We start from the raw sequence: 25527 nt of genomic DNA on the forward strand, positions 1-25527 counted from the left end.
ATGTCGTCGCAGGGTATCTGCCCTGGGAACAGACTGCGCCTCCTGGCAGGAGTATACGACACGGGGCAACTTCTGGCCGACAGCCCAGAGCTTTTGGAGCTAAACACTTTGCAGCGGCAGGGGAAACGGCGCAGCTGGCATGTCCAGCCTAACAAGGTGAGTTTCACACTTCGCATGATGTCGTCATGTTTTCCGACGGAGATGCTGTTCACCATTTCAGGCAAAGAATGTACGTATTTAGCGGATAAAAAAAAAAACTCCGTGATTTTAATCCGCAAGCGAACTATACCTACCGAGGGACCGCCGCTTGTCGGCGAAGTTAGTGCCGACTTTAGCGGATAGAGGGTGTCGCGTGGTCAGCGCAACGGATCCCCACGGCCGTTAATTTCGGTTTTCTAGACCGGAGCCACTATTTCCTTGAGATAGCTCCTAAGTTATCCTCTATATAGAATTTTGAGCCAAAAGAGCACTTTTTCCACGTTTGTATTTTTTTCTTAGTTTTCTTATGATTTTTATCAACTGTAACGTGGAAATGAGCTTCATTGATGAATGAACGTGTACTTTCATTTAAATAACATCGTTATTTTAAAACCGCGTGATAAGGGACCAGTGGAGGGCTCTTGTGAACACGGTAATGAACCTCCGGGTTCCATAAAATGGTGGGAAATTCTTGAGTAGCTGCAGAATTGGCGGCTCCTCAAGAAGGGCTCAGCTCAATGAGTAAGATAATTGATAATATACATTTGTTTATGTATTGCATACAAAACTGTTGGGCATGCTACACCGTTTTGACTAATTTTTGTGACAAACAGCAGATTTACTCAATAACAGATCATTTCATACATGTTATCGAAGATAAATGAAAATTCTTGTTCTTTGTGATCAGGGCTGTTGGCTAGTCGACTCAGGGCGGACCCCAGTACTTTTTTTTCAATGCCGGGGCGCCGCCCTATAACTTATTTTAGAGACATTCTCGGAAAGCATAACACAATTTCCGACTTTACTGTTGGGGCGAAAGCTTCATCCCTTTTGCGCGTGTCTGTTTCATGACCCGTTTAGCATCGAGCGTGCAGTGTTAGGCGGTAGCATTTCTCACCTGTATTCTTTCTTTTCGGGAAGTGCTTGGTTCGAATCTTGGCGGGACTTCGACTGTTCTGACAGATAATTCTCGTGGTTTTCCGCAGTCCATCCTACCGCCTCTTTGGTCTAGTGGTCAGAGGTCCGGCTTCGATTCCCGGCGCTACCAGATTTTCTGAGAAGAAATGGGTCTGGAACGAGGTCCACTCAGCCTTGTGACGATAATTGAGGAGCTGTTTCAAGGAAATAGCTGCTCCGGTCTAGAAAACCGAAATTAACGGCCGTGGGGATTCGTTGCGCTGTCCACGTGACACACACTATCCGCTAAAGTTGGCACTAACTTCGCCGACAAGCGGCGGTCGCTCGGTCGGTATAGTTCGCTTGCGGACTAAAACCACGGAATTTGTTTTGTTTTTTGTTTGTTCTACAGTCCATCCTGTCAAATGATTGGATAGCACCTTAAGTTAGACCACGCCCGCTTTCTTCCAGATGCTTTCAAATTCGTCATTAATTAATAATCGTACCATTCGACGCCATATAGTCTGATCAAGTGGTAGCGTCGGTAAATAAACCGTAAATAATAAACAATTACGCTGATTATCGTTGTATTTCATGCACATTTCTTTATCTGTCGAACTATATGCCAGGCCGTCCCGAAACTACACCCCCACAAATAGTAAATTGCAGTTTACATAACAAAATTGAATTACTACAAAGCAATATATTGAACTGTAAGTCACAAAAAAATACTGTCTTAGCGTTACGGTGCTTGCCTGGTTCAGTCCAATGAAGCGCATGAAAGTTGTTCTATGTTTGCATCGTAATATATGCCAGAGACCGCCCTGGAGTGTTTGTTGAACACAGTATGTGCTGTGTTTGCTAGCAACACTTCTTACAGTGAAAGGGCCCTTCCTCATCACAAAGGGCCTTCACACTGTGAAGGGACAAAGACGAAGGTTGGAAAGACCGAAACAAATTCAGTGACGTAGAGAGGTTTGAATGAGGTGGCTTTGTCGTGAACAGGTTGCATCATAATGCTGTGTGTAGCAAGGATCTTCACTATTCAGTGGCAGTTTTGAAGCAGAGGGGGTTAAACTTACCCCCCGTTGAAATGTTGTGGAGGTATTGTAACAGCGTTTAGTTAGAAAATAAGAAATTTGGTGATGAAAGAACCAACACTTAAGATTTGAAAAAAAAAGTTATAGATCTGCCTTGCGTTGTTTACAAATTTGTTATGTGAAGACTAGTTTCTGTTGAAATCTGTTGAAATATGAAGAGGATCACATGACATCGAGCCTCAGAAGACCAATCATCAGTTACCGTCGCGGACTCTTAGCGTCTCACGTAATGGAGATCGGTCCGAGCTTCTTGGGCCGAAGTTAAAAATCTGCCGACCTGTGTTAGTGTCAGCATCCCACCAGATTCAGACAAAATCCACTAGAAACGAAAGGAATCGTCAGTTACACTTATTTCCCCCCCCCAAATGACAGACCATTTCTGTACACACAAATCAGTTCATGTTACTTGCACAGTTAAAAAGGTGAAGTTGTTCCTGTGCTTGACTAATTAAGCACCACGCCATGAAGGCGTATGGGGGAGTGGATGTATAGATCCATATTTTCTTGACCTCGGCACTAGTTGGAGGTGAGTGGTCAGTTTCACGCCCCAGCTGCTTTACCCCTGGAGAAAGAGCCCCCGGCACCTATAGGATAGGAGGTTGGGTGGACTCCGGAGCCGGGCTGGACGACTTGGAGGAGAGAAAATTCTTGACCCTACCGGCGCTGGAACTCTGACCCGTCGATCGTCCAGCCCTTAGCCAGTTGCTATACGGACTCTTAATAGGATTTGGGGTATGGAACTTACTCATCTGGCTAAGGATAGAGACCAGTGGCTGGCTCCTGTGAACAAAATAATGCACCTTCATTTTCTGAAAAATGTTCGGAATTTCTTTAGTGGCCGAGCATCTGTTGGTTTTTTTGAAAGAGACTCAGTTCCATGAAGCTTAGTTCAGTTCGTTATCCTTCGTAAGTGGATAGGTTAGTTCCAGCTGGTAATGACACCATATTTATTATTATATGTATGGACTCAGTAAAGTGAGTTTCAGAAGACTGGATATGTCAACATTTCCACTGGCCATGCTTGTTCTGGGAGTGGACATTATAACTGATGGCAAGAGCGGTACGAACCTTTCAATTCAGGTCACAAAATATCCCCTTACTACTTGGAAATACATTTTAGAATTTGTTTCCTTTTCAGTTTTAGAAACTCTAACTTGCACAGTTAACAGCATATTTCTTATATGAAATAATACTTCAGGTGTTCTTTATTTACGCGGTACATAGTCGCATTCTATACAGAAATGCGCGTTGTAGTGCGAGCGGAACGATTTTCGATTTGGGGAGTGGCCCTCGGGAGAATCCTAGTTAATTTAAGTAATAAAATTGTCGCCATAGCAACCGAACCAGATCGATTGTTGAAGGTGCTGTGTTTCTACATAAGGATGTCTGCTATTCTGGGGCCAAGAAATGTTTATGTATTGAAGTTTCTTTCTTATTTCCTGGAAGCTAACTCACTTACTCACTCATGGAGCTGAGCCCTTCTTGAGAAGCCGCCAGTTGTGCAGCTACGCAAGAACTTCCAAGCATTTTATGGAACCCGAAGGTTCATTTCCATGTTCACAAGAGCCCTCCACTGGTCCCTATCCTGAGCCAGATCAATCGAATCCATACCATCCCATCCTATCTCTCTAAGATCCATTTTAATATTGTCAATCCACCTACATCTTAGTCTTCCCAGTGGTCTCCTTCCTTCCGGCTTTTCCACCAATATCCTATATGCATTCCTCCTCTCCCCCATTCATGCCACATACCCTGCCCATCTCATCATCCTTGACTCGATCATTCTAATTATACGTACTTGGAGAAGAGTACAAGTTACGAAACTCCCCATTAAGCAGTTTTGTCCAACCTCCTGTCACAAGAGGAAGTCATGATACGTGAAGCCCCTGCGTTGTCAGATAATGCAATCAGTAATTTAGATAAATCAATTTAACATTATTTAATTTTATTTATCATGTATTAACAAGAAACTCAAACGGACGCGTGATATTTTGACGTTATTAAGAAAATTAACGGGACTTGTCATTGGCTTTCGAATCAGATTAAGTTCAGAAGAAGTTAGAAAGAGCTCAGTTTTCAAAGGAGCAGTCTCTTTCACTAATAAGAACATTGTTCACTCTGCTCCCTACCTGCTTCATGCTGCTTTCTTGATTGGCTTATTCTTCGACTCCGAAAATGGAGGCGATATGTTCCTCCTAAACATCAGTTGACTTTCAGCGAACTACACGGCGTTGTATCCCAGAAGATAGAACTCTTTATAACCACCTCTGTGAGAACCTCAAATTCTGTATTATGCACACAGTTTCAGGTGCAGTGACCCGTTTTTGAGAATTTTGGCCAAGTTCGATTTGAACTTTATGGCAGTCCGGTTATATTGGCCTACACGAAAAACTGATTGACTCGGTGGAGCTGAACCTTCTTGAGAAGCCGCCAGTGGTTCAGCTACTTAAAATTTCTCAACATTTTATGGAACCCGAAGGTTCATTATCGTGTTCACAAGAGCCCTCCACTGGTCCCTAGCCTGAGCTAGATCAATCCAGTTCTTACCACTCCATCCTATCTCTCTAAGATCCATTTTAATATTGTCCACCCACCTACGTCTTGGTCTTTGTAGTGGTCTCTTTCCTTCTGGCTTTCTCACCAGTATCCCATATGCATTATTCTTCTCCCCATTCGTGCTACATGCACTGCCCACCTCATCCTCGTTGACTATAATTCTAATTATACTTGGTGAAGAGTATAAGTTATGAAGTTCCTCATTATGTAGTTTTCTCCAACCTCCCGTCACTTCATCCCTCTTCGGTCCAAATATTCTCCTCAACACCCTGTTCGCAAACACCTTCAGTCGGTGTTCCTCACTTAATGTCAGAGACCAAGTTTCACACACACACAAATCGAAAAGAAATTGGGCATATCTCTAATAGTATGTGTGTATGTATATATCTGTATAAATAAAAATATATATATATATATTCCGCACCAAATATTGCTGTTAAAATATGGTCATGATCTCATTATTCTGCGTTAATTTTTTTATTGCGTGGAAAGACTGAACACAGATTCTCAGGTCTCCGACAAAGAACTGTAAAGTATAGAAACAACTGTACAAAACAACAGATTTTCCCAGTATGGGTCAGTTACCCTAATTTGGAGCTACGCCTGTACCCGGTCATCTTTCAGACGTCACACCCCGTTCTCGCATCCTAAATTGGCAGTGCTGGCTGGGACTTACGGGTTCAACTTGCATCTGCTGTGAACATGTTGGGGCAGTTCTGTCGTGTACACCTTGAAGAAACCTTATTCAGAGCAAATATGTGGTGGAGTACCTCACTTCTTGAACCAACCGACTAATGCCGGGTTCAAATTCCCCCTGTGTGAGATTTCCCGCCTTGGCTGACTGTCCACACCCAAGTCAATGGAGAGGTCACGCACAGACCTCCGCGCGCCATGCGTGTGTGCAGGTGGGCAGTGAAGGCTCATCAGTACATAACAGACACTGCCAGGTGTGTAGGCATTGCTGCCCAGCCCACTACTAAAATCGCAGTTAAGGCGTGGTCAGAAAACTCCTAACTGAGCGTGTTACTAGGCTTGCTAACAGAGGGACGCCAGCTCATATCTCGACCTGGAGATCGACTACTCTTGCTAACAGAAGGACGCCAGCTCATTTCTAGACCTGGGGATCGACTGTTCTTGCTAACAGAAGGACGCCAGCTCATGTCTTGCTTGACCTGGAGATCGACTAGTCTTGCTAACAGAAGGACGCCAGATCATGTCTAGACCTGGAGATCGACTAGTCTTGCTAACAGAAGGACGCCAGCTCATATCTAGACCTGGAGATCGACTAGTCTTGCTAACAGAAGGATTCCAGTTCATATCTTGACCTGGAGATCGACTGTTCTTGCTAACAGAAGGACGCCAGCTCATGTCTTGCTTGACCTGGAGATCGACTAGTCTTGCTAACAGAAGGAGGCCAGCTCATATCTAGACCTGGAGATCGACTAGTCTTGCTAACAGAAGGAGGCCAGCTCATATCTAGACCTGGAGATCGACTAGTCTTGCTAACAGAAGGAGGCCAGCTCATATCTAGACCTGGAGATCGACTAGTCTTGCTAACAGAAGGAGGCCAGCTCATATCTAGACCTGGAGATCGACTAGTCTTGCTAACAGAAGGAGGCCAGCTCATATCTAGACCTGGAGATCGACTAGTCTTGCTAACAGAAGGACGCCAGATCATGTCTTGACCTGGAGATCGACTAGTCTTGCTAACAGAAGGACACCAGTTCATATCTCGACCTGGAGATCGACTGGCCTTGCTAACAGAAAGACGCCAGCTCATATCTCGACCTGGAGAACGACTGGCCTTGCTAACAGAAAGACGCCAGATCATGTCTCGACCTGGAGAATGACTGTCCTGAGGATTTTGTTTTTACTCGTTCCCTCCAGGGAAATGCCGTCTTACGACTGCTGCTTCCCACGTCCTTATATATTCGTCATTCATAATCATACTGTCCTTTCTCATTCGACGTTATCATAAATTTTACATCTGATGAAACGTCTTTAAATAAACCAAAGTATAAAGGAACGACCACTCTGTATACGCATTTATGGCAATGCTTAGACACAAGGGGACCCGTCATTCACGTGGCAATATTATGTTAACAACATGAAATTTAATTTGGGGGAGATTTGCGATGTGGTGTGTATGGAATGAGATACGAGAAATAAGGAATTTACAGAGAACGCCATTTGTATACCTAAACTTAAACGAAGGCTGTTCCTTTCTCACGGAATAACGAAACTTGAATCTTAACGATAAGAAAGACGTTAATTGTAATATCCATGGCGTGGAGACCAACATCACTTGGTATGTACAGATACGCTACGCACTTGTTTGCTGTTCTAGTGAATAATGCTTTATGGCCTCATGGACAGCGTTCAGAAACTCAAGAGGGACAACAAAATAATTCCAGGGTCTCCCTCCAAAAAGATATGAAGCGTTTCGGCATGACAGTTTTCTGTCTTCCACAATTTCTGGAAGAATTCTCATAACCAGTATCAGTAAGATATGATTACGAGGATGTGAACTGGATTGAACTAGGTCGAGATGGAATGTAATGGGATTTCTGTTTACTCTAACGAGCCATCGGGTTCCGTAAAGAAGGGAATTTCCTGATTAGTGTAGATATATATCTATTGCTGGAGGAATGTTTGGTATGATGGTTCGTTGTTTGATTATAGATTTAAGTCAGCTCATCTGCATTTGTTAAGCGTGACTGTCGAATTATCGAACAACCAATCGGATTCAGATCTTAAGTACTTGACCAAATTTTTGATAGCAACATTTTCTGTACGCCAGTTGTAACAGGTTGGCCGCCATGAATCCATGTCTTGAATTCAGTAGCAGCATTTCGTCTGCACCAGATGTCCCTTGTATGCCGATCATTGTAACGACAGTGAGATGGATCCCATGCAAGTACGACTGGCAAGAGAGGCATCGTATTCCTCGCGGTACATCATGAAGTGATTTAAATGGATTTCAAACGTACCACGTTCACGGAAATTACATTGTTATCCAGGCTTCATTAATTTAATTTTTTTAAATTTTCTTCCTCTTGCTCCACTTTGGAGCATAGGGCTGAATTCTCAGTTTCATGGTCATTACAGACGACAGGACTCCTTGGATGGGTGGTCAGCTCGTCACAAGGCCTGAAAATATTTAAAAAATGACCTATATATAAACTCACCGAAAAAATCCAGAAAACTGACCTAAAGGAGAAAAGAAAGAACACTTCGCTTCCATGTTATTCACATTTCAGAAAACATGAAGAAAAATTCCCTAAAATGGCCAAAAATGACAAGAAATACCCTTAAAAGTCCAAAAATTTACCAAAAATTACCCCCAAAATGAAAAAAATGACATTAAACCTAAAAATATCAAAAAATGACAAAAAATAATTACTTATAAAATTTACATTTCTGTAACCAGCAGCTCATATCCGAGATTTATATATTTAAGAGCATCGCATAGGATACAAAGAAAAAAAGATGACATAACATCAAAATCCCGGCCCTGGTAATTACAAATGAACAAGGCTGTAAAAGTATATGGGCCCAATGTGCACTTGGCAGGTGCGTCTGACAGAGTTGGTTATGAATTAAATGATGAAGACTAAAACGAACTCTTCCCTTATAACAAGAAACCATTAAATTCACATGCAACTATCGATTGTTACGTGACACTCGAATTGACGGGAGATCAAATCTATGTACTTGATGATTTAAAAATACACACTAGACAAAAAAATAAATACACGTAAACTGTTTAATATAAGTTTCAAGGTCATAATTTAATAGAATACTACTAATAGAATGAACCAAGTATAATTTCGGCGCAGTTCGAACTCAATAAAGGTTTTTTCTTTAATTGCGATCATGTTTAGGAGGCCATTGTTCATTGTTGAATACGCAAGTTCGAAAACGTAGAATATAATTTTTTTAAAAAACTGCAAGGCTCTCCAGATAAAATGTACTGGGCACAGAATGTTTCAATTTCCTGTACAATATTTCTTCGAAACATTTTCGTCATATATTTAGCGAGGTACATGTAAAGTGATAGTTAAGCGTACCCGATCTAAATTAAAATTGAAATCAGTGTCAAATTCCACCAAAATCCCCCCTGCGGTTCTCGAGTCCATGCGTTGGACGGATGGACAGACCGAATGAATGCAATTAACAGACGCTTCGCAGGCTTGTTATCGCGCTTACAAAGGTAGTAAAGTAAAATTCACTGAAGCTATGGTCAGATCGATAGGTAGCAGACGTATCAGCTACCTGCATTTTTCATGTGAAGCAATCACTCGGCGTCAGACAATTTGAAATTCCAGCCTCGTCAAACTACTTTTTCTCGTGACAAACCTCAGGCAAGAAAGTAACAAAATTGTGCTGTAAACTACAGCAATTGTAGGCTGAAGGCTTGACAAAATTTGTTTCGTTAAGTGGGTCATGACACGAAACGGAAAGTGTTCTCCATTGGGGGACTACAGTATTTCAAGAAGCGTTATTAGCAATTTTTCATCTCGATACGTAAAATCTATAGCTTCCAGGGAAGAACAGAAAATTTCAGAACGAGGAACTTTTCATTTTTACTCCTCGTGTAGTATTGTTAGAGCGATGTAAGGAAATTCGATTATCGAACTCGTTATATTCGATTTGGTCGGGACTGAAATATCGGATTTTGCCTGTGTGAGTTATATCTTGTGTGGAGGACAGAGTATTACAGGCCCACAATTTCCTACCTCTTCCCAATTACACATTAAAATGAGTCTCGCGTGTGGTTTGGTAGTACAGCATCCCTGTTGGTCCAGAGCCTGAATCAATAGGCAGGCACTGGGGGTACAGAGAGCAATATCCGTTGTCATGGTAACATTGGGTGGGGCGGTGTCTGCCTTTTACTCAACATCCTGCGTTGTCAGATTGTCAAATTCAAAATACCGTACTGCCTGTTTCTTGTTTGGTTCACCCTTAGATCGTGAAGATGGAGGAAATCTGCTCTTCCGAAACGTTAGTGAACTTCCGAACTACACGGTATCAAAATACCATGTTGAATGTTTCACAGTCAAAGGCCAAGTCTATGGTACAAGGTCTTCTTGAACGGTTGATAGTTATTCAGGTGTTTGTAAACGTGTTATGGGATCCTGTTGTTCATCGCCAAGTTCACAAAAGGCGCGATAGGAATGTCTGAAACCAGTTCAGTTTAGTTTACTTACTAAACACTTATTTCTTTTATATACTTCTGAACTAACTGAACACTGAGGTTGCGTGGATAGAACTTATGTTTTATTTTCATTAGGCCGTGGGTTCGAATCTCGGCCATGTGTTGAGCTATTCTGACTGAGGTATATGCATTCCCTTGAGGCACACTGTGGGACCATACCTTAAAACAGGCCGTGATGGTTTCGTTCTGCATCATACGTGATCATTCTATGAAGGTGCAGTTGAAATGTTATCAGCTGTGCAAAGAATCAATATGGCCGTGTTCCCGCGCCAAGGTCTCTGAAGTATTTTCTTGTTTTTAAGTTTTCCAACAAAATTGTCATGTGAATACTGTTAATAAAACGTGAACAAATGTTCCAACTATGTACAGAGACAGTACGAGTATATTGTAATTACATTTGGAGATGGGTGCACTATTTTCCTGTCAGCAGTCACCATCTTTTTTCACAAAAAAGTTTTTTTCTGTTAGCAAGAAAGTTGGATGTGGGATGCATGAATTAATGTTTATAATTTTTTTCATTTATATTTTTTTATTATTAGTACTAGTTTACCATCGGAGAGAGGATAGCGTAGTAGGTGTATTGACTGGCTAGGGGCTAGACGACCGAGGAGTCGGAGTTCGAGTCCCGGTAGGGTCAAAAATTTTCTCCACGTAGTCCAGACCGGCTCTGGGGTCCACCTAGCCTCCAATCTAATGGGTACCGGGGGCTATTTCCCCGGGGGTAAAGCGGTAATGGCGCGAAGCTGACCACTCACCTGCAACTAGTGCCACGGTGACGAAAATGTGGATCTATACATCCACTCCCCCATACGCATTCATGGCGTAGTGACTGATTGGTTAAGCACAGAGATGACTTTGCCTTTTTTTACTACTTATTTTCATTAACGTGTGTTGGGTCACATATTTTTCTAAAATATAATTTTGCAATATAAATTAACTGCGTTGCTAGCCCCAGTTGATTAGCCAACCTATTATTAAAGAACAATATTAAAACACAACAAAAGCACAACACACAAGATAGTGAAGGAGTGCTCCAACAAAGGAGAATGGGCGTGACTGACGTAGTGAGGGGCGACGTAGCGATGTGGTATCCTGAACAATTTTAATATTTTTAACGTTTGACAATGTATATGATAGATACATATTTTAGTTATTTTAATGTGTGAACATGGCATGCAATGAACTGGTTTGACGTGGACAAGTAAGCACCTGAAGATGGCATTATTATGCCGAAACATGTAGTGCGAGGGAAAGAAGGAGATAAATGAATGTATGCACTGCAAGACGGATTAAATAAATCATGAATATTAAAACATTTTGGTATTATTATATTGTCACATAGTATGGAATGACTATAGACTGGGTTCTGGATAATTGGATTTATTGACAACTTACAGGTCGTAACTACAGATAACTATGACACTATCGCTGATTACCACACTTTACAAATCACGCTAAATCTTCTCCATCCTGCAGTGTCTTCACTAGCAGTTTCCTGGTAACACCTTCTAACAGTGGCTATTCCCTCTGCTCTGTGCCGAAGCCCTCCCTGGATGGAAGCTTCCCTTCAACTGAACTCTTCTTTAGTCCGAGTCTGAGTCTTGTTACGACCTGCGGTCAGTCGGCCAGTCTGTCTTGGAACAAAGCACCCATCTGGGGCTTACGATAAGATTTTTTTTTTGCTGTCAGACAGTTGCTGGTTTGTGGGGCACTCTGACGAGATGACGGGTCTGTTGTTTACAATTGCTGATGGTCCTTGCCAGCACAGTCGTTCTCCGGTCCGAGTCCCGTGGGACTGGCGGCCATATTTTACTGCCTCAGATTACAGACTTCTCTTTTCGTCGCCTCCTGCCACTCGCAGGGCTACGGTGGAGGTATTCGACCCCACCTCCACACGGGATTGACGAACTGTTCAAGTCAAAGCCAACTCAGTCGCTGGCTTCCCACCGCGGCGGCCCGGGTTCGATCCCGGGTTGGTCAAGTGGGATTTGTGGTGGACAAAGTGGCGCTGGGGCGGGTTTTCTCCGAGTACTTCGGTTTCCCCTGCTAATCTTCATTCCACCAAATTCTCCATCATAATCACCTGGAGCAGGCTACAATAGGCCAATCAGTGGCCACTGTGCGGAGTGGACCCAGTTGGACTCCACCCTCCACTAAGCGATTTAAAAAAAGTCAAAGCCAAAGTCACATTGCGACTGACGGTCGGTCGGTCGGTCGGTCGGTCGGTCATGGTGTCAAGCCCCTATCTGGGGCTCATGACCAGATATTTATTACTGTTTGACAGTTACGGCCTTTTTGTGGGGCGCCCTTTCTGATGAGAGGGCGGGCCTGTCTTTTGTATATGCTGCTGACACTTGACAGCACAGTCTGTCTTGGGGCTGAGTCCCTTGGGACTCGCGACCATATTTTACTATCTCAGATTTGAGACTTCCCTTTTCGTCGCAGGGTCACGGTGGACGTATTCGACTCTGCGTTCACACGGGTAGAACTGTTCTTGCTACACCTGTCCTCCAGATAACCCCTTTGCGCTGACCAATTAGAGAACACTTCCAAACAGTACCTCTATTGTTGCAGGCATATCAAGTATAGCAGGAACGCGTTTACTGAGCCTTTGCATAGAAATGGCTTTGGTATATTCGCTTATCTCATATTCGTTGCATAGTAACAGGTCTACATGCTACAATATGCTTAACAGTGGTAATTCTTATAAAAATCATTTTATGTAGCATCTGTTCAGCATATTACTAAAGAGAGTCATGACAACTGCATGTCAGAATGTTAGCATTTACACCTTCATGTTATAATTAAACTGTACTGAATCTGTGAATAGTAACAATATAAGTTTATTTACAAAATGAGGATACATTCCATTGAATTTTCAAAAGCCATGACACTACTGGTACATATTGTGGGCTTTAACTGTACGGTCTTCAAGAGAAGTCCAGCTACATGTTCTGTTTTATATACAACAATTAGGAGTCTCCCCATTTTGTAATCAGCAATCAGAGTTCTCTATTAATATTTTCAGAGATAATGACGTCTCATACTTTATGTAATACCAGAATGAAGTTTCTTCAAACATATCAACAGTTGCTATAATTATCATTTCTTCAGTCACATGATGATGTCATTTGTAAGAGGATTCAGTCCCTTGTAGTATCTTTTCTATTTAAAATTTGATTAAGGTATCACTAATTACAAATTTTCATTTGTTATTTCAGGTTCTAACACCTCAGAAATTTGGTGATGTATACTTATATGATTTACCACCAAACAGGAATATTTCAAATCAAGGCAGATATGATGTGCCACCTACAGCACACATATCTGTAGTTGATGGAAATCAAGGTTAGTAGGTTTAGAAATTTTATTCTTCTCAGGGTGTACTATCTGATGCATGTGATGGCACTAAGATACACATGTGGAACAAGAGTAAAACTTTTCTGTGGATGTAAATTGACCACCAACAAACCCTCTTAACACTCAGGCTTAGCCTTTAAGCATACTGAATGTTAAGGTTACATCAAAATGACTGAACACTTCTGTGGCCTTCAGAACTATTCTAACTGGCAACATATGTCTGATATCACTTGTACTTTATAGGTCGATACTCAGTCCCTCCATCACGTTCGTCTGGGTCTAGTGATCCTCCAATAGACACCAGTGGAGGAAGTGAATCATATGACATTCCTCCTCGAGCCAATCCGGTAGCTGCCAACTATGACACACCAAGATCATGCTGGCGCACTTCTCCTGCCCCGCCTGGCTGTCGGGACTCGATTGACAGTTATGATGTCCCACGGCCATTGGGCACTGCACTAGCCGGTGGGAATGTGTTGCTGCTACAGCAGCAGCAGCAGCAGCAGCAGCAGCTAACCCCAAGCAGCTCTGCCAGTTCACTCACCGCAGACTCCGTGTCCAGTTCCAATAGGTCCAGTCTTGCGCTTGCACCAGAGTATGATGTACCACGGCCTACAAGAGGTGGACCCCAACTACAGCTTCAGCAGCTACAGCAGCAGGTAACATGAAGTGAACATCTGCAGCAGTAAAAGACATGCCTGCTCTTGTAAGGCACATGTTTAAACTGTCTCTTCTTGCTGCTACCACTTACAGCCAGTGTCTTTTTTTCTTCCGATTACTGTGTAAGTCCCAACCGGTTTAGAGCCTCACAACCTGCCATTTTCTTCATAACATGGCCATTTCAGAGACCACTGTTCTGCCAAGATCTGGGTCTCAGTTCAGAGGCCATATGCTGTCAGGTTGCAAGTTCTAAACTCTCCTATGGTTGAGTTCCCACTCTGCCACGTACAAGTCTTCAGGTGGCACTTACGGTTGATAGGCCCAAATCAAGCCCAGCACACAGGTTGCTTATTGGCTGAGCATGTTTCATGTTGATAACAGTGGCAGCAGTATATCCTGATAATTTGAGACATATCAAGAATATTTTTATCTGCACTGATTGCTGCATATCTGCATGAATAATGTGCCTAATACTGATAAAGGAAAGTAGAGTTACCCCTGTAACTAAGCACTATGCCATGAAAGTATATGAGGTAGTTTCTTGACTTAACAGCAGCATAGGTTACGTAGTATACAGTCATGGATGGATGATTCTAGATGATGGAACTGAACAGGATGTGGAGGGAAGTTATGACCTATTTAAGAGTACTTTTCTAGCATCAGCCTGAAGGAAGTTCCAAAAGCCATGAAGAACCTCATTCAGGATATTCTGTATATGACCTGGGATATTACACCATGCAACCTCACATGATGTTACATCTCAGAAGACTCAGATTTTAATATACACTGCTGTAAGAGCCTCAGATCACATTCAGGACACCTTGTCTCTGAGTTGAGAATTTAACTTTACAAACTTATGTCTAAGCTGTTTAGCAATGGGGCTGAAACTTGGACACTTAGGGCAGTAGATCAGAAACACCTGGAACGCTTCGAAATGTGGTGTTGGAGAAGGATGGAGAAGATCAGTTGGACCGATTATGTGAGAAATGAAGAAGTGTTATTTAGAGTCAGTGAGCAGAGGAATATCCTACACGAAATAAGAAAATGGAAGGTTAATTGGATTGGTCATATCTTACGCAGTAACTGCTTTCTAAAAGAAGTTATTGAAGGAAAGATAGAGGGGCGGATAGAAGTGACCAGAAGACGAGGAAGAAGACGTAAGAAGACGCTGGATGACCTTGGGGACAGAAGAGGATATTTTCATTTGAAGGAGAAAGCTCTAGATCGCATCAAGTGGAGGAACTGTTTTGGAAGAGACTGTGGACCTGTCGTCTTGACAGATTACTGATGAATAAATGACCCCTAAGTTTTGGATCTCTGTATTGAAACACAGAGGGCACCACAAACTGTGTTCAAGATCGTTTGATGTTCATATTTAACATATTTCCTCCTCTTTATTTTTTTAAGTTGGGAGGGGGAAGATCCCCACCCAACATAAGCTTGGTTTGTGATAAGTCTTTGCTAATGTTTGAAGCCCGCTTTTTATTCTTTTCTTGGATCTGCAGATGGCATGATGAAGTTAACTGTCTGTTCAAACATACCATGAAACGAAACTTTCAAAAACTGTTGTGTGATTCACGCTGCTATCCTTGATTTACAGTGCTGCCAGACAAAATTCTAACTGAAATGTATAGATTTATGTGAAACCAGAAAATATCCTTAGGCCAGCAAATGACAATAAAGTGCATGTTATGTTTAATCTGTTGCAGTTGTATGATGTGCCAGCATCAAACCCCACTCCACGTGAACTTCCACTGGAACTTAATTCAGCCCTTGATTCTTTGGCTCGGCTCCAAAGCGAAGCCACTGCTGCTATCTCCAGGCTGCTAGCTTATGCAGGACCTCAGTGGCGCTGTAAGGAAAGACTTGAACCAAAATTAATGGACATCAAATTGGCTGTGGTAAGGCTTCGTACCTCTTTGCATGACCTTGCTGAATTTGGAGAAGGATCACTAGGAAATGCAGCAAAGGCTCCAGACAAAGGGCTAGCAGTCAAGTTACGGCCTTTAATAAAGGCGCTAAGAGATGCAGATAGGCTTGTTCAGGAGGCAGCTGCAACACTAGATAGCTTGGAGTGGTCAGTTGATACTCTGTCTCATCCAGATGATGAGCAAGCAGAAGGGAAACAAATGACACCCCAACCACCTGATGCTCTTGATCAACTTGTTGCATGTGCAAGGGCACTAACAGAAGACGTACGGCAAACAGCATCTTTCATCCAAGGCAACTCTACACTTCTCTTCAAACGGGCTTCTACGCCTCCTGGAAACAACGGTGAATGGCTTGAGGACTATGATTATGTCAATCTGGAATCCAGAGAAAGCGTGGCACAGCAGCATGCAGAGATTCGTGATGCTCTTCCTGCAGAACTTCGAAAATCCTATGATGTACTGGTGAAAGAGGCAGAATCAGCAGCTGTTATAAGTGAACCTAAAGCAGCATCAGGTGATGAACTCGATCCAAATGATCGCCAGGTCTTGACTTTCTATGCTGCACAAACAGTAACTTACACCACACACTTAACACATGCTATTGATGCATTCCTTCAAACTGTTGAACACAATCAGCCTCCTAAAGTATTCCTTGCACACAGTAAGTTTGTAGTTTTGAGTGCACACAGACTAGTCCACATTGGTGACACAGTGCACCGTAATGTCATGCGGCCTGAAGTAAGGGCGAGAGTACTACAGTGTGCCAATGCCTTGTCAGAGGCTCTGGCAGCTACAGTACACAAGACCAAGAAAGCAGCACTTCAGTTTCCGAGTGTTACTGCCGTACAGGAAATGGTGGACTCTGTTGTAGACATTTCTCATCTTGCGAGAGACCTAAAGCTGAGTATGGTTCAAGCTGCGCAGCAGCCCAGTGTTGTGCAGTAGAAAACAGCAGAGCATGTGTGTGTGTATGTGTCTACTTAACATCGATTTTAATGCCTAACTAGTATAGAAAACCTGTACATTCCACAAGAAACTGCCATATTTAGTGAAACTAAAAGCTAACACATTGCCATGAAAAATGAGTAGTGCATTTTGCATATGATGTGATGCCAGTCTTTTGTGTAACTGAGAAGAAAGCGCTTGCTTTCCAGCTCAGTATTCAAATGATTGATTCACTATAGACCTACATAAAGGTACATAGTACTTTTATTGATTCATGTGCATGCTCTTTGTTATGATCAAAACATGCAGATATGGAAAACAATCTTGCAGACAGTTTCCTTTCTTGCTTCTGTTCATATTGATTTTATAATACCTTTGCTGATGTTAAGACATTCACTCTGAAACTCAATGTCAGTTGACATTACGGGAGGCTTTAATCTGTCAGCTTCAACAGAAGTTGATTTAGCACACTTCTCTTTATAGCTTGTATTAAATTGTGATGGGTTACATCATCAATGAATATAGGTTGCTTGACGTATGAGAGCTCGTGTGTGAAACATGGCAATTGTATGATGCAACAGCTGATCCCTAGCACACAGTACTACTACCTTTGTGATTTGTGAGTTCTAACAAAGTGCAGTCATGGCAGCAGAAAGATTTTAGGAACACTTAAGAAAAGAAAAAATTGTGGAAATTGGAAATGACTGTGATTCTGATAATGGTTTTGAACTTAAATTAGGGCTAATCATAAGAGGACAATGAAGAAATTCCAGAATTATCAGATTATTCAAGTCAGTCAGGATATTTTTTTAAAAGAGATTAGATCAATATTTCACCTTTTATCACCAATTCTCTAAAGGTTTGGCCACACAGAGCGCTAGGTACGCAATGCACGCTATGTACACTATGTTCACTATACGAACAGAAAAATATCTCCCTTTATTGCCAATGTGACTGGCCACACAGACTTCTGTATGCTATGTTCCCTATGTTAGCTGCGTTGCAGAGTGTACACAACGTACGTAGCAAACATAGTGTAGCACTCTGTGTGGCCAAACCTTAGAGAGAGTTACATTGCGACTGACAGTCAGTCAGTCTGTAAGTCTTGGTGTCGAGCCCCATTTGGGGCTCATGACCAGATATTAATTATTATCGTTTGACAGTTACGGTCTTGTTTCTGTGGGGCGCCTTCTCTGACGAGAGGACGGGTCTGTCTTTTGTATATGCTGCTGGTCCTTTCCAGCACAGTCTTTCTCAGGTCCGAGTCCCTTGGGACTCGCGACCATATTTTACTGTCTCAGAATTGAGAGTTGAAAGAGAGAGACACACACACACACTTACGGATCATCTTCAGAGGGAACATCAATACTTATTCGGAAACCACCATCACAATAGGTGTTCTGATTGCTAAACTACATACACACATAATGCCTGGAATACACAATGTACACAATATTCAACTTTTCACAATCACAGCAGCCTTCCTGGTATTAAAACTTTTAAAGTGTTTAAAAAAATTAGCTTACCTGGACTTAAATGTATTTAATAGACACAGACAAATAGAAATTGAAATATACAGGAAACCCACGACGTGCTATCCTAAAGAACAAAAATTGCCAGCTTATAAAAATTGGATACACAGACTTCTTACATTACCCCTTGAGGAAAATGCTAAAAACAAAGAATTAAATACTATTATTAATATAACACTAAATAATGGCTATAGAAAGGAAGACATCACACATCTATACAACAAACTTAAGCTAAAGATGGGTAACCTGGATAATAAAGACGAGAAGGAACAAAATGGGTCACTTCTACTTATACAGGAAATTACATACGAAAAATCACAAAACTATTCAAAAGCACTAACATACAAGTAAAGATAGCCTTCAAAACAGCCAACACAATAGGTAAACTAATAAATGAAAAACGAGACATAAACCCCTACGAACAAAGTAGGATATAGGAAATAACATGCCAAAGTTGCCAAAAAGTATACATCGGCCAAACTGGTAGAAATCTAACAGGATACAAAGAACACATAAGAAACATAAGACTAAACAAGGACAAATCAGCATTTGCCCAACACATGCATTTAACTTTCTGAGATAGCTGCAACCTGACAAAATGAAAACTATAATCCCTGACATTATGCAGACTATCATTGATCATACCAATTTATATTTTGACACATTGCTAGGCAACGAGTTGGTAAACACATTCCTGCAACAATGGAAGGACATCCATTGCTAGGTAACAGACCAGGGTCTCCATGTGAAGTCATCCAGAGAGGTCACTCACCATTTTTAAAAAAATTCATATTTTGTACACTTATTTCTAAATATTTTCACACTTCAAAAATATTTTTAAAAAAATTGTAATCTGCTCAGTTCTTCTGGTACAGCCGTTTTTATAATGTGAAGAAACTCGTTTTCTCCTGAAATGGAGGTTTGCTTTATCTCCCATATCTCGATAACTATTGAAGCTAGAGACTCCAATAAGAAACCAATTTGTTCCTCATGATATGGACTAAATTATGTCATTACAAGGTTTCACTCAACTCACTTCCTCTAGGTCTAATTAAGCTCGAAACTTACCTATCGATTTTTGGAAAATCGCTATTTTTCACCTTCAAAAACCAGTGGTTTCTACCCTTTATTGTATCCTATATGGAGAATATAATAACATAGGTTGAACCCCATACCTATTTTCCAGAATTTTCTAGGAGTTTTCAAACTTTGCTCTGGGCTCAAAATCGGCCATTTTTAACATCTCGTATCTCCGATGGAGAAGCTCTGGAAATTTTGAAATTCATAGCAAATAATACTCTATTCTAGAGAAACTTGGAGTTAAAATTACAACTTTGATATTCAACTAATAGCGAAGTTCTGGGCACTTTGAATTTTACAGATTTTGCAGAAAATTGTTCGTTTATCGTTCAAAACGAGATTCAAAGTTTCCACTGGGTAAATCAACAGGCAACACTTCACCCTTTTGTGTATTACTGCAAGGCGGAAAGTATGACAAAATGCTGAAGCTTGTGTATAATCAGTGATCATGTAAAGCACGATACAGTCACAGTTTATGTATTCCAAAAATTTCTTATTGCCGATATAAAAGAAAATGTGCCTTCAGTCAGGAAAGTTATTTATTTCAGTGATGGTGCTGGAAGCCAATATAAAAGCAAAAAGAATCTTTCAAATTTATGTCATCACTATGAAGACTTCGGACTTGAAGCAGAATGGGACTTCCTTGCCACCTAGCATGGGAAGAATGCCTGTGACGGTATTGGCAGCACCACGAAGAGGCAAGCCGTGAAAGCCAGTCTTCAAAGAACTCATTTTAATCAAATCATGTGCCTGCTAGAACTGTAAATATTCTGCACAGAAAATATCCCATGGATAGTTTACTTTTTTGTGCCAAAAGAGGAAGTTGCAAGAAATGAAATCATTCTAAAAAGCAGGTTCCAAAAGTGCAACACTGTGCCCCACACAAGAGAAAAACACCGGGTCGTCCCTCTGGAGGAAAACACGGTCAGGTGTTATAAAACATCCAAGCCCGATGATTTTGAAGATATCGTGATAGTATACACTTACTGAACTACTTTCAAACAAACTGGACAATTTTCATCGGAGTACACAAAGAACTAATGCCACTGGATGCAGGTAAGCCAGTTGTTGAGGTATTGATGTCTTTTGGTAAAATTCAAAGTGCCCAGAACTTCGCTATTAGTTTAATATCAAAGTTTTAATTTTAATTCCAAGTTACTTTAGAATAGATCATTTTTTGCTATGAATTTCAAATTTTTCGGAGCTTCTCCATCGGAGATATGAGATGTTAAAAGTGGCCGATTTTGAGCCCAGAGCAAAGTTGAAAACTCCTGGAAAATTCTGGAAAATAGGTATGGGGTTCAACCTATGTTATTATATTCCCAATATAGGAAACAGCAAAGGGTAGAAACCACAGATCTGATACTTTCCCCCTCCCATTGGTTTTTGAAGGAGAAAAATAGCGATTTTCCAAAATCGATAGGTAAGTTTTGAGCTTAATTAGACCTAGTGAATGTGAGTTGAGTGAAACCTTGTCATGACATGATTTATAGTCCATATCATGAGGAACAAATTGGTTTCATATTGGAGTCCCTAACTTCAATAGTTATCGAGATATGGGAGATAAAGCAAACCTCCATTTCAGGAGAAAACGCGTTTCTTCGCATTATAAGAACTTCGCTATTAGTTGAATATCAAAGTTATAATTTTAACTATGTTACTCTAGAATACAGCATTATTTCCTATGAGTTTCAAATTTTTCGGAGCTTCCCCACCGGAGGTGTGAGATGTTAAAAATGGCCGATTTTGGGCCCAGAGCAAAGTTTGGAAGCTCCTGGAAAATTTTGGAAAATAGGTACGTGGTTCAAAACTACGTGATTATATTCCTCATGTAGGTAACAACAAAGGATAGAAACCACAGATCTGATACTTTCCCCTTCCCATTGGTTTCTGAAGGTCAAAATTAGCGTTTTTTGCAAAAACGATAGGTAAGTTTCAAGCTTAATTACACCTAGAAGAAGTGAGTTTAGTAAAACCTTGTAATAACATGAATTGTAGTCCATGTTATGAGGAACAAATTGCTTTTCATTGGAGTCTCTGGCTTCAGTAGTTATCGAGATATAGAAGATAACGCAAACCTCCATGGGAAAATGCGTTTTTTCGCATTATAAAATTAGCTGTACCGGGAGAACTGAGTGGATTACAATTTTTTTAAACATATTTTTGAAGTGTGAAAATATGTAGAAATAAGTGTACAAAATATGAATTTTTTTAAAAATGGGGAGCAACCTCTCTGGGATGATATCACATGGAATGACCCACCAGTAACCTTGCATCCTTAACAATAGAAGATGGTGTTTTCCATGAGGTTGTAAAAGGGCATAGAAGACGTGAAGGAGTATAGAGCAGTAGTTGAGAATAGTTGAGTCGAGTCTTTGGAATTGGTAGCTGCGGCAATGACAATTGAATTAGACTGTGCCAAGAATACTTCATGTGAATTACGTGACAGTGCGACTGTGATAAATCCATTGCCAGGATACAGCTAATGAAGACTGAGAACCCTAGTGCGTGTGTAATGATGAACTGGAAAGTGTGTAGAATAGTGATAGTGCTATACTACATGTAGTTCCGAACAGTGTGAATGGTTAAGGTGCAATAAATCCAATCATCCAATCCAAAACCCATCTTAATAGTCACCCCTACATATGGCAATATGCACAGCAGAAAATTTCAGCAGAGTTGCTAGAATAAGTAACAAAACTTTAATGTAGCAGTAAACAGAGTTAGCCTGACACAGTTATGCTACATTTACTACTACAGAAGCTTTCCTGGATAAGAATGTCAGAGAGTGTGGCTCTATCCATTCAAACTGTGGTCTTGTGAAGGACTAGATTGAATAATCACAACTCTAAAACCAGGGGAAACCACTTTTGAATGGAAGCAAGATGTATTTATTCTCAGCTTCCAAGAACAGTGTTAAATATGGTATCAACTCACACCGCAGAAACTGCAGATATCCCAAATACATAGGCAGAAAGATCTAAGGTGAAGCTAGTGTGTGCATCACAGATTGTGAGACCTGTCTCTCTGCTGATCAGTACCTTTGTACCCCACCATAATATTAAAGGTTATAAAGCAGCTGAAGAAAGTGTTATGCCTCCTGCAATGTCCTGTCTTATGCTTTATCACAACTGTTCAGATTTATCAGAAGCCCAAAGAAAGTACCTCTCATTAACATTTAAAAGAAAGAAGAGAAGAGAGGAGGGAACTGACATCAGACACTTGACAATGTTCATTGTGTCACAATTTCCCATCCTCTGATCAGTTGCTCCCATTTCATCAAAACAGACCATAAGAAAAACCTGGAATATTGACTGGAATGGAAATGGGGGGGGGGATGACAAACATATTCAAATGCCTGCCACCAAAGGTGATAAACTCCTGGCAGACATTGCGGTGTGTCTTCAGATGTTTTATATGAAGATCAGTATCAGTTAAGCTTTTAATGACACAGCAGGTTACACCATCCTAGCTTTAAAATTAATGGAGAAAGTTACAAGAATGGGCTGTGATCCTGGAAAAGGTGGTGAGTTGTTTTGTAAATTTCACTGATTATGAAATTTTGCTTAATGAAATCATTTTTCTTTTCCTGATCTTTAAAAATATTCTAATGACCCTACATTATTAACCCTTTAGTTAATACTCGTCTTGCTGTCTTCTGGCCTATAGTGAGAAAATACATAATTTTGTCCACAGTTCTTCAAACTGAGCACGATTTCACAGAATTACTCACTGTAACATTTGTATATTGTTCTTGCCACTTTGGCTAATTTTAATTTATTTCATAATAGTATATACCCTAATTAATTTCTCCAAACAACCAAAGACAGTACCATGTAGGATGTCACAGCTATATACATGTGTCTGTGTGTATTCTTGCTGAATTGAAAGTAACAACTTATATTTGCTTTCATACTCTCCTTGGCCAACTTTCTTTTACAAGGAAGTAAGGTACATGTGCGTCCTTGTTAAAGGATCAAACCTTGTGTAAGTTTCTTTCTCCTGTAACAACACATGAAATTTGCAAGGTTGTTCTCCAATGAAATATACAATCCCAAATGTACATAGGAACCCTTGAATAGAAGCTTAGCAAGAGATAAGAAATTTGAATATGATTTTCTTCTTAACATAAAGCAGCAATAGAAAATTACATTAGAAGAAATTTTCTTCATGAATGAACAGTGTAATGGGTTGTGATCTATATATGTAGCAAAAATATAATTTATGCTCGTAATGCACAACTTAATATAAGTTCCTTAGAGATGTGTGTACAGTTTCCAGCATGTATGTATAAATGTTTCTGTGGTATGTATCTCCAAAACGAGATCTGTCTGTGTGTGCGTGTTGAAGTATGAATTAATGGAAATAAAAATGTACATTTTTTATGATATATGTAAATTTATTTAAATTAAATATTTCTGTATTATTTATCACCGAGACTTAGAAACATATTCCAAAAAAAAAATAATTTTTTATGTTAACATGTTATTTTTGTTTTGTGGAACAACCATTCTTGTTTTGTTAATGGTTGTATGTGCCAAGTCATCTATCATACATACTATGTGACTGAATAAAAGTATATATGTATACCTGTTGTACCTTTCTTTTACACTACTATATACATTTGTAAGATCTTTAAGAGAACTGGGGAGTTGTGATGATTAAGTGACCTAACACGACAGTGACTGGACACTGTCACTTAACCCTTTTTTGCGTTGGTTCTAGTCCATGTTCAGACAATGTATGAAGTGCATTAATAATGGTCCAAGAGGAATCTAGTTCTCATCTTGATGCTACTTTCCATATACCTGTGCAAACAAAATCTGTATAATGAGCAGAGTGCATATGTGTGAAGATAATATTAAAATATATTCTGAAGACAAGTGAAGACAACGCCATGTTGCTAGAGGGAACAATGCACAAGCAAGGGGCAAAATTACAGATTGCAGATGTAACGCAACAATGGGCTTATGAGTAGAAAAACAGGCTGCTGCAATAAAACATCTGAAGAAAAGGATACAAATCTGAACAAGTGGACAACGCCCCTTGTGAGGTGTAATAAGAATTTTACAAAATTTAAAGAAAATTTAATGGATTTTATTTGATTTAAATTAAGTGAACTACAGCGTGTGCTATTGTAGTGCATACCACATAGACTACGATTATGAGGTTTTGAATCATGAAGTGTGCAGTTGCATATGTGATGAATGGACAATATTAGTGCAGTGTAGCAGTTTTAGCATAGTATGATAGCTGAAGATGGACAATTAGGGCTGAAACATGCTGAAAGTGAAAGTGAGAGAAAGAAGGAACCATTTGTTGCATTGTTGACAGACTGTGTAGTACATAAACAGGTTTAGGTTCTGAAGAAATAAGCTGTGCAGATGTCAAACTGAATTCACTGGCACAGGGTAGGGTCCACTGAGCGCTTTTTGGTGTCAGGATAAACCTCTGGATCCATAAATACAGAAATTTCTTGATCACATACACAACATTTTTGTAAACTGTAATAAAATTTCCAGTTTTATAAATTTGTTCCATTACTACATGGTGGTCTGGCCTGTATAAGGAAGAAGAGATAAGAGTAATTGTCTGGGAAAGACAGATATGAGTTCTGATGCTGATAGCAGGAGAGCACAGGTAGTGTAGCTAAGTTTGAAATTGGACCTGACAAAGTTTCCATTTGTCAGCACCAAAATATAAGAAGACAGTAACATTAGCCAGCATCCTGGTATTTCAAGGGTACATCATAATGCTCTGTACCTTTAATTCTGTAACCACACATGGACTAGCAGTCCTCATGTATCACAAAATTAACAGTATTACTATACTTGTAGTTTATCACGTCAGTTGCAGTTAAGGCGGAATGAGTGGCAGCACAGTGCTCTTTTCTTTAATGAAAATAGCAGCGTGTTGATGTAGACATGACACTATGAACAATCCAAACACAAAGGAGCATATGAAAACAAGCTTGGTTGCTGCTTCCTACAAGCACATGATCCCCCAACATGAACCCCAACGCTTTTATGATTTCAATAAAGAAAATGAAA

General features: G+C 40.5%; 1 protein-coding gene across 1 annotated transcript in view; it reads left to right on the forward strand.

Moving 5' to 3' along the window:
- LOC111873005 (breast cancer anti-estrogen resistance protein 1) overlaps positions 1-17927 on the forward strand; it is a 75573-nt gene extending 57646 nt beyond the window's left edge. Inside the window, exons 3-6 of the mRNA XM_023867359.2 lie at positions 13-156; positions 13191-13317; positions 13573-13988; positions 15699-17927. Of these exons, the coding sequence (XP_023723127.1) occupies positions 13-156; positions 13191-13317; positions 13573-13988; positions 15699-16865 (1854 nt within the window). The 3' untranslated portion in view covers positions 16866-17927. The remainder of the gene's footprint in view (positions 1-12; positions 157-13190; positions 13318-13572; positions 13989-15698) is intronic.
- The last annotated feature ends 7600 nt before the right edge of the window (positions 17928-25527 follow it).

This window comes from Cryptotermes secundus, unplaced genomic scaffold (genome assembly GCF_002891405.2).
Source record: "Cryptotermes secundus unplaced genomic scaffold, Csec_1.0 scaffold1764, whole genome shotgun sequence".
NCBI lineage: Eukaryota > Metazoa > Arthropoda > Insecta > Blattodea > Kalotermitidae > Cryptotermes > Cryptotermes secundus.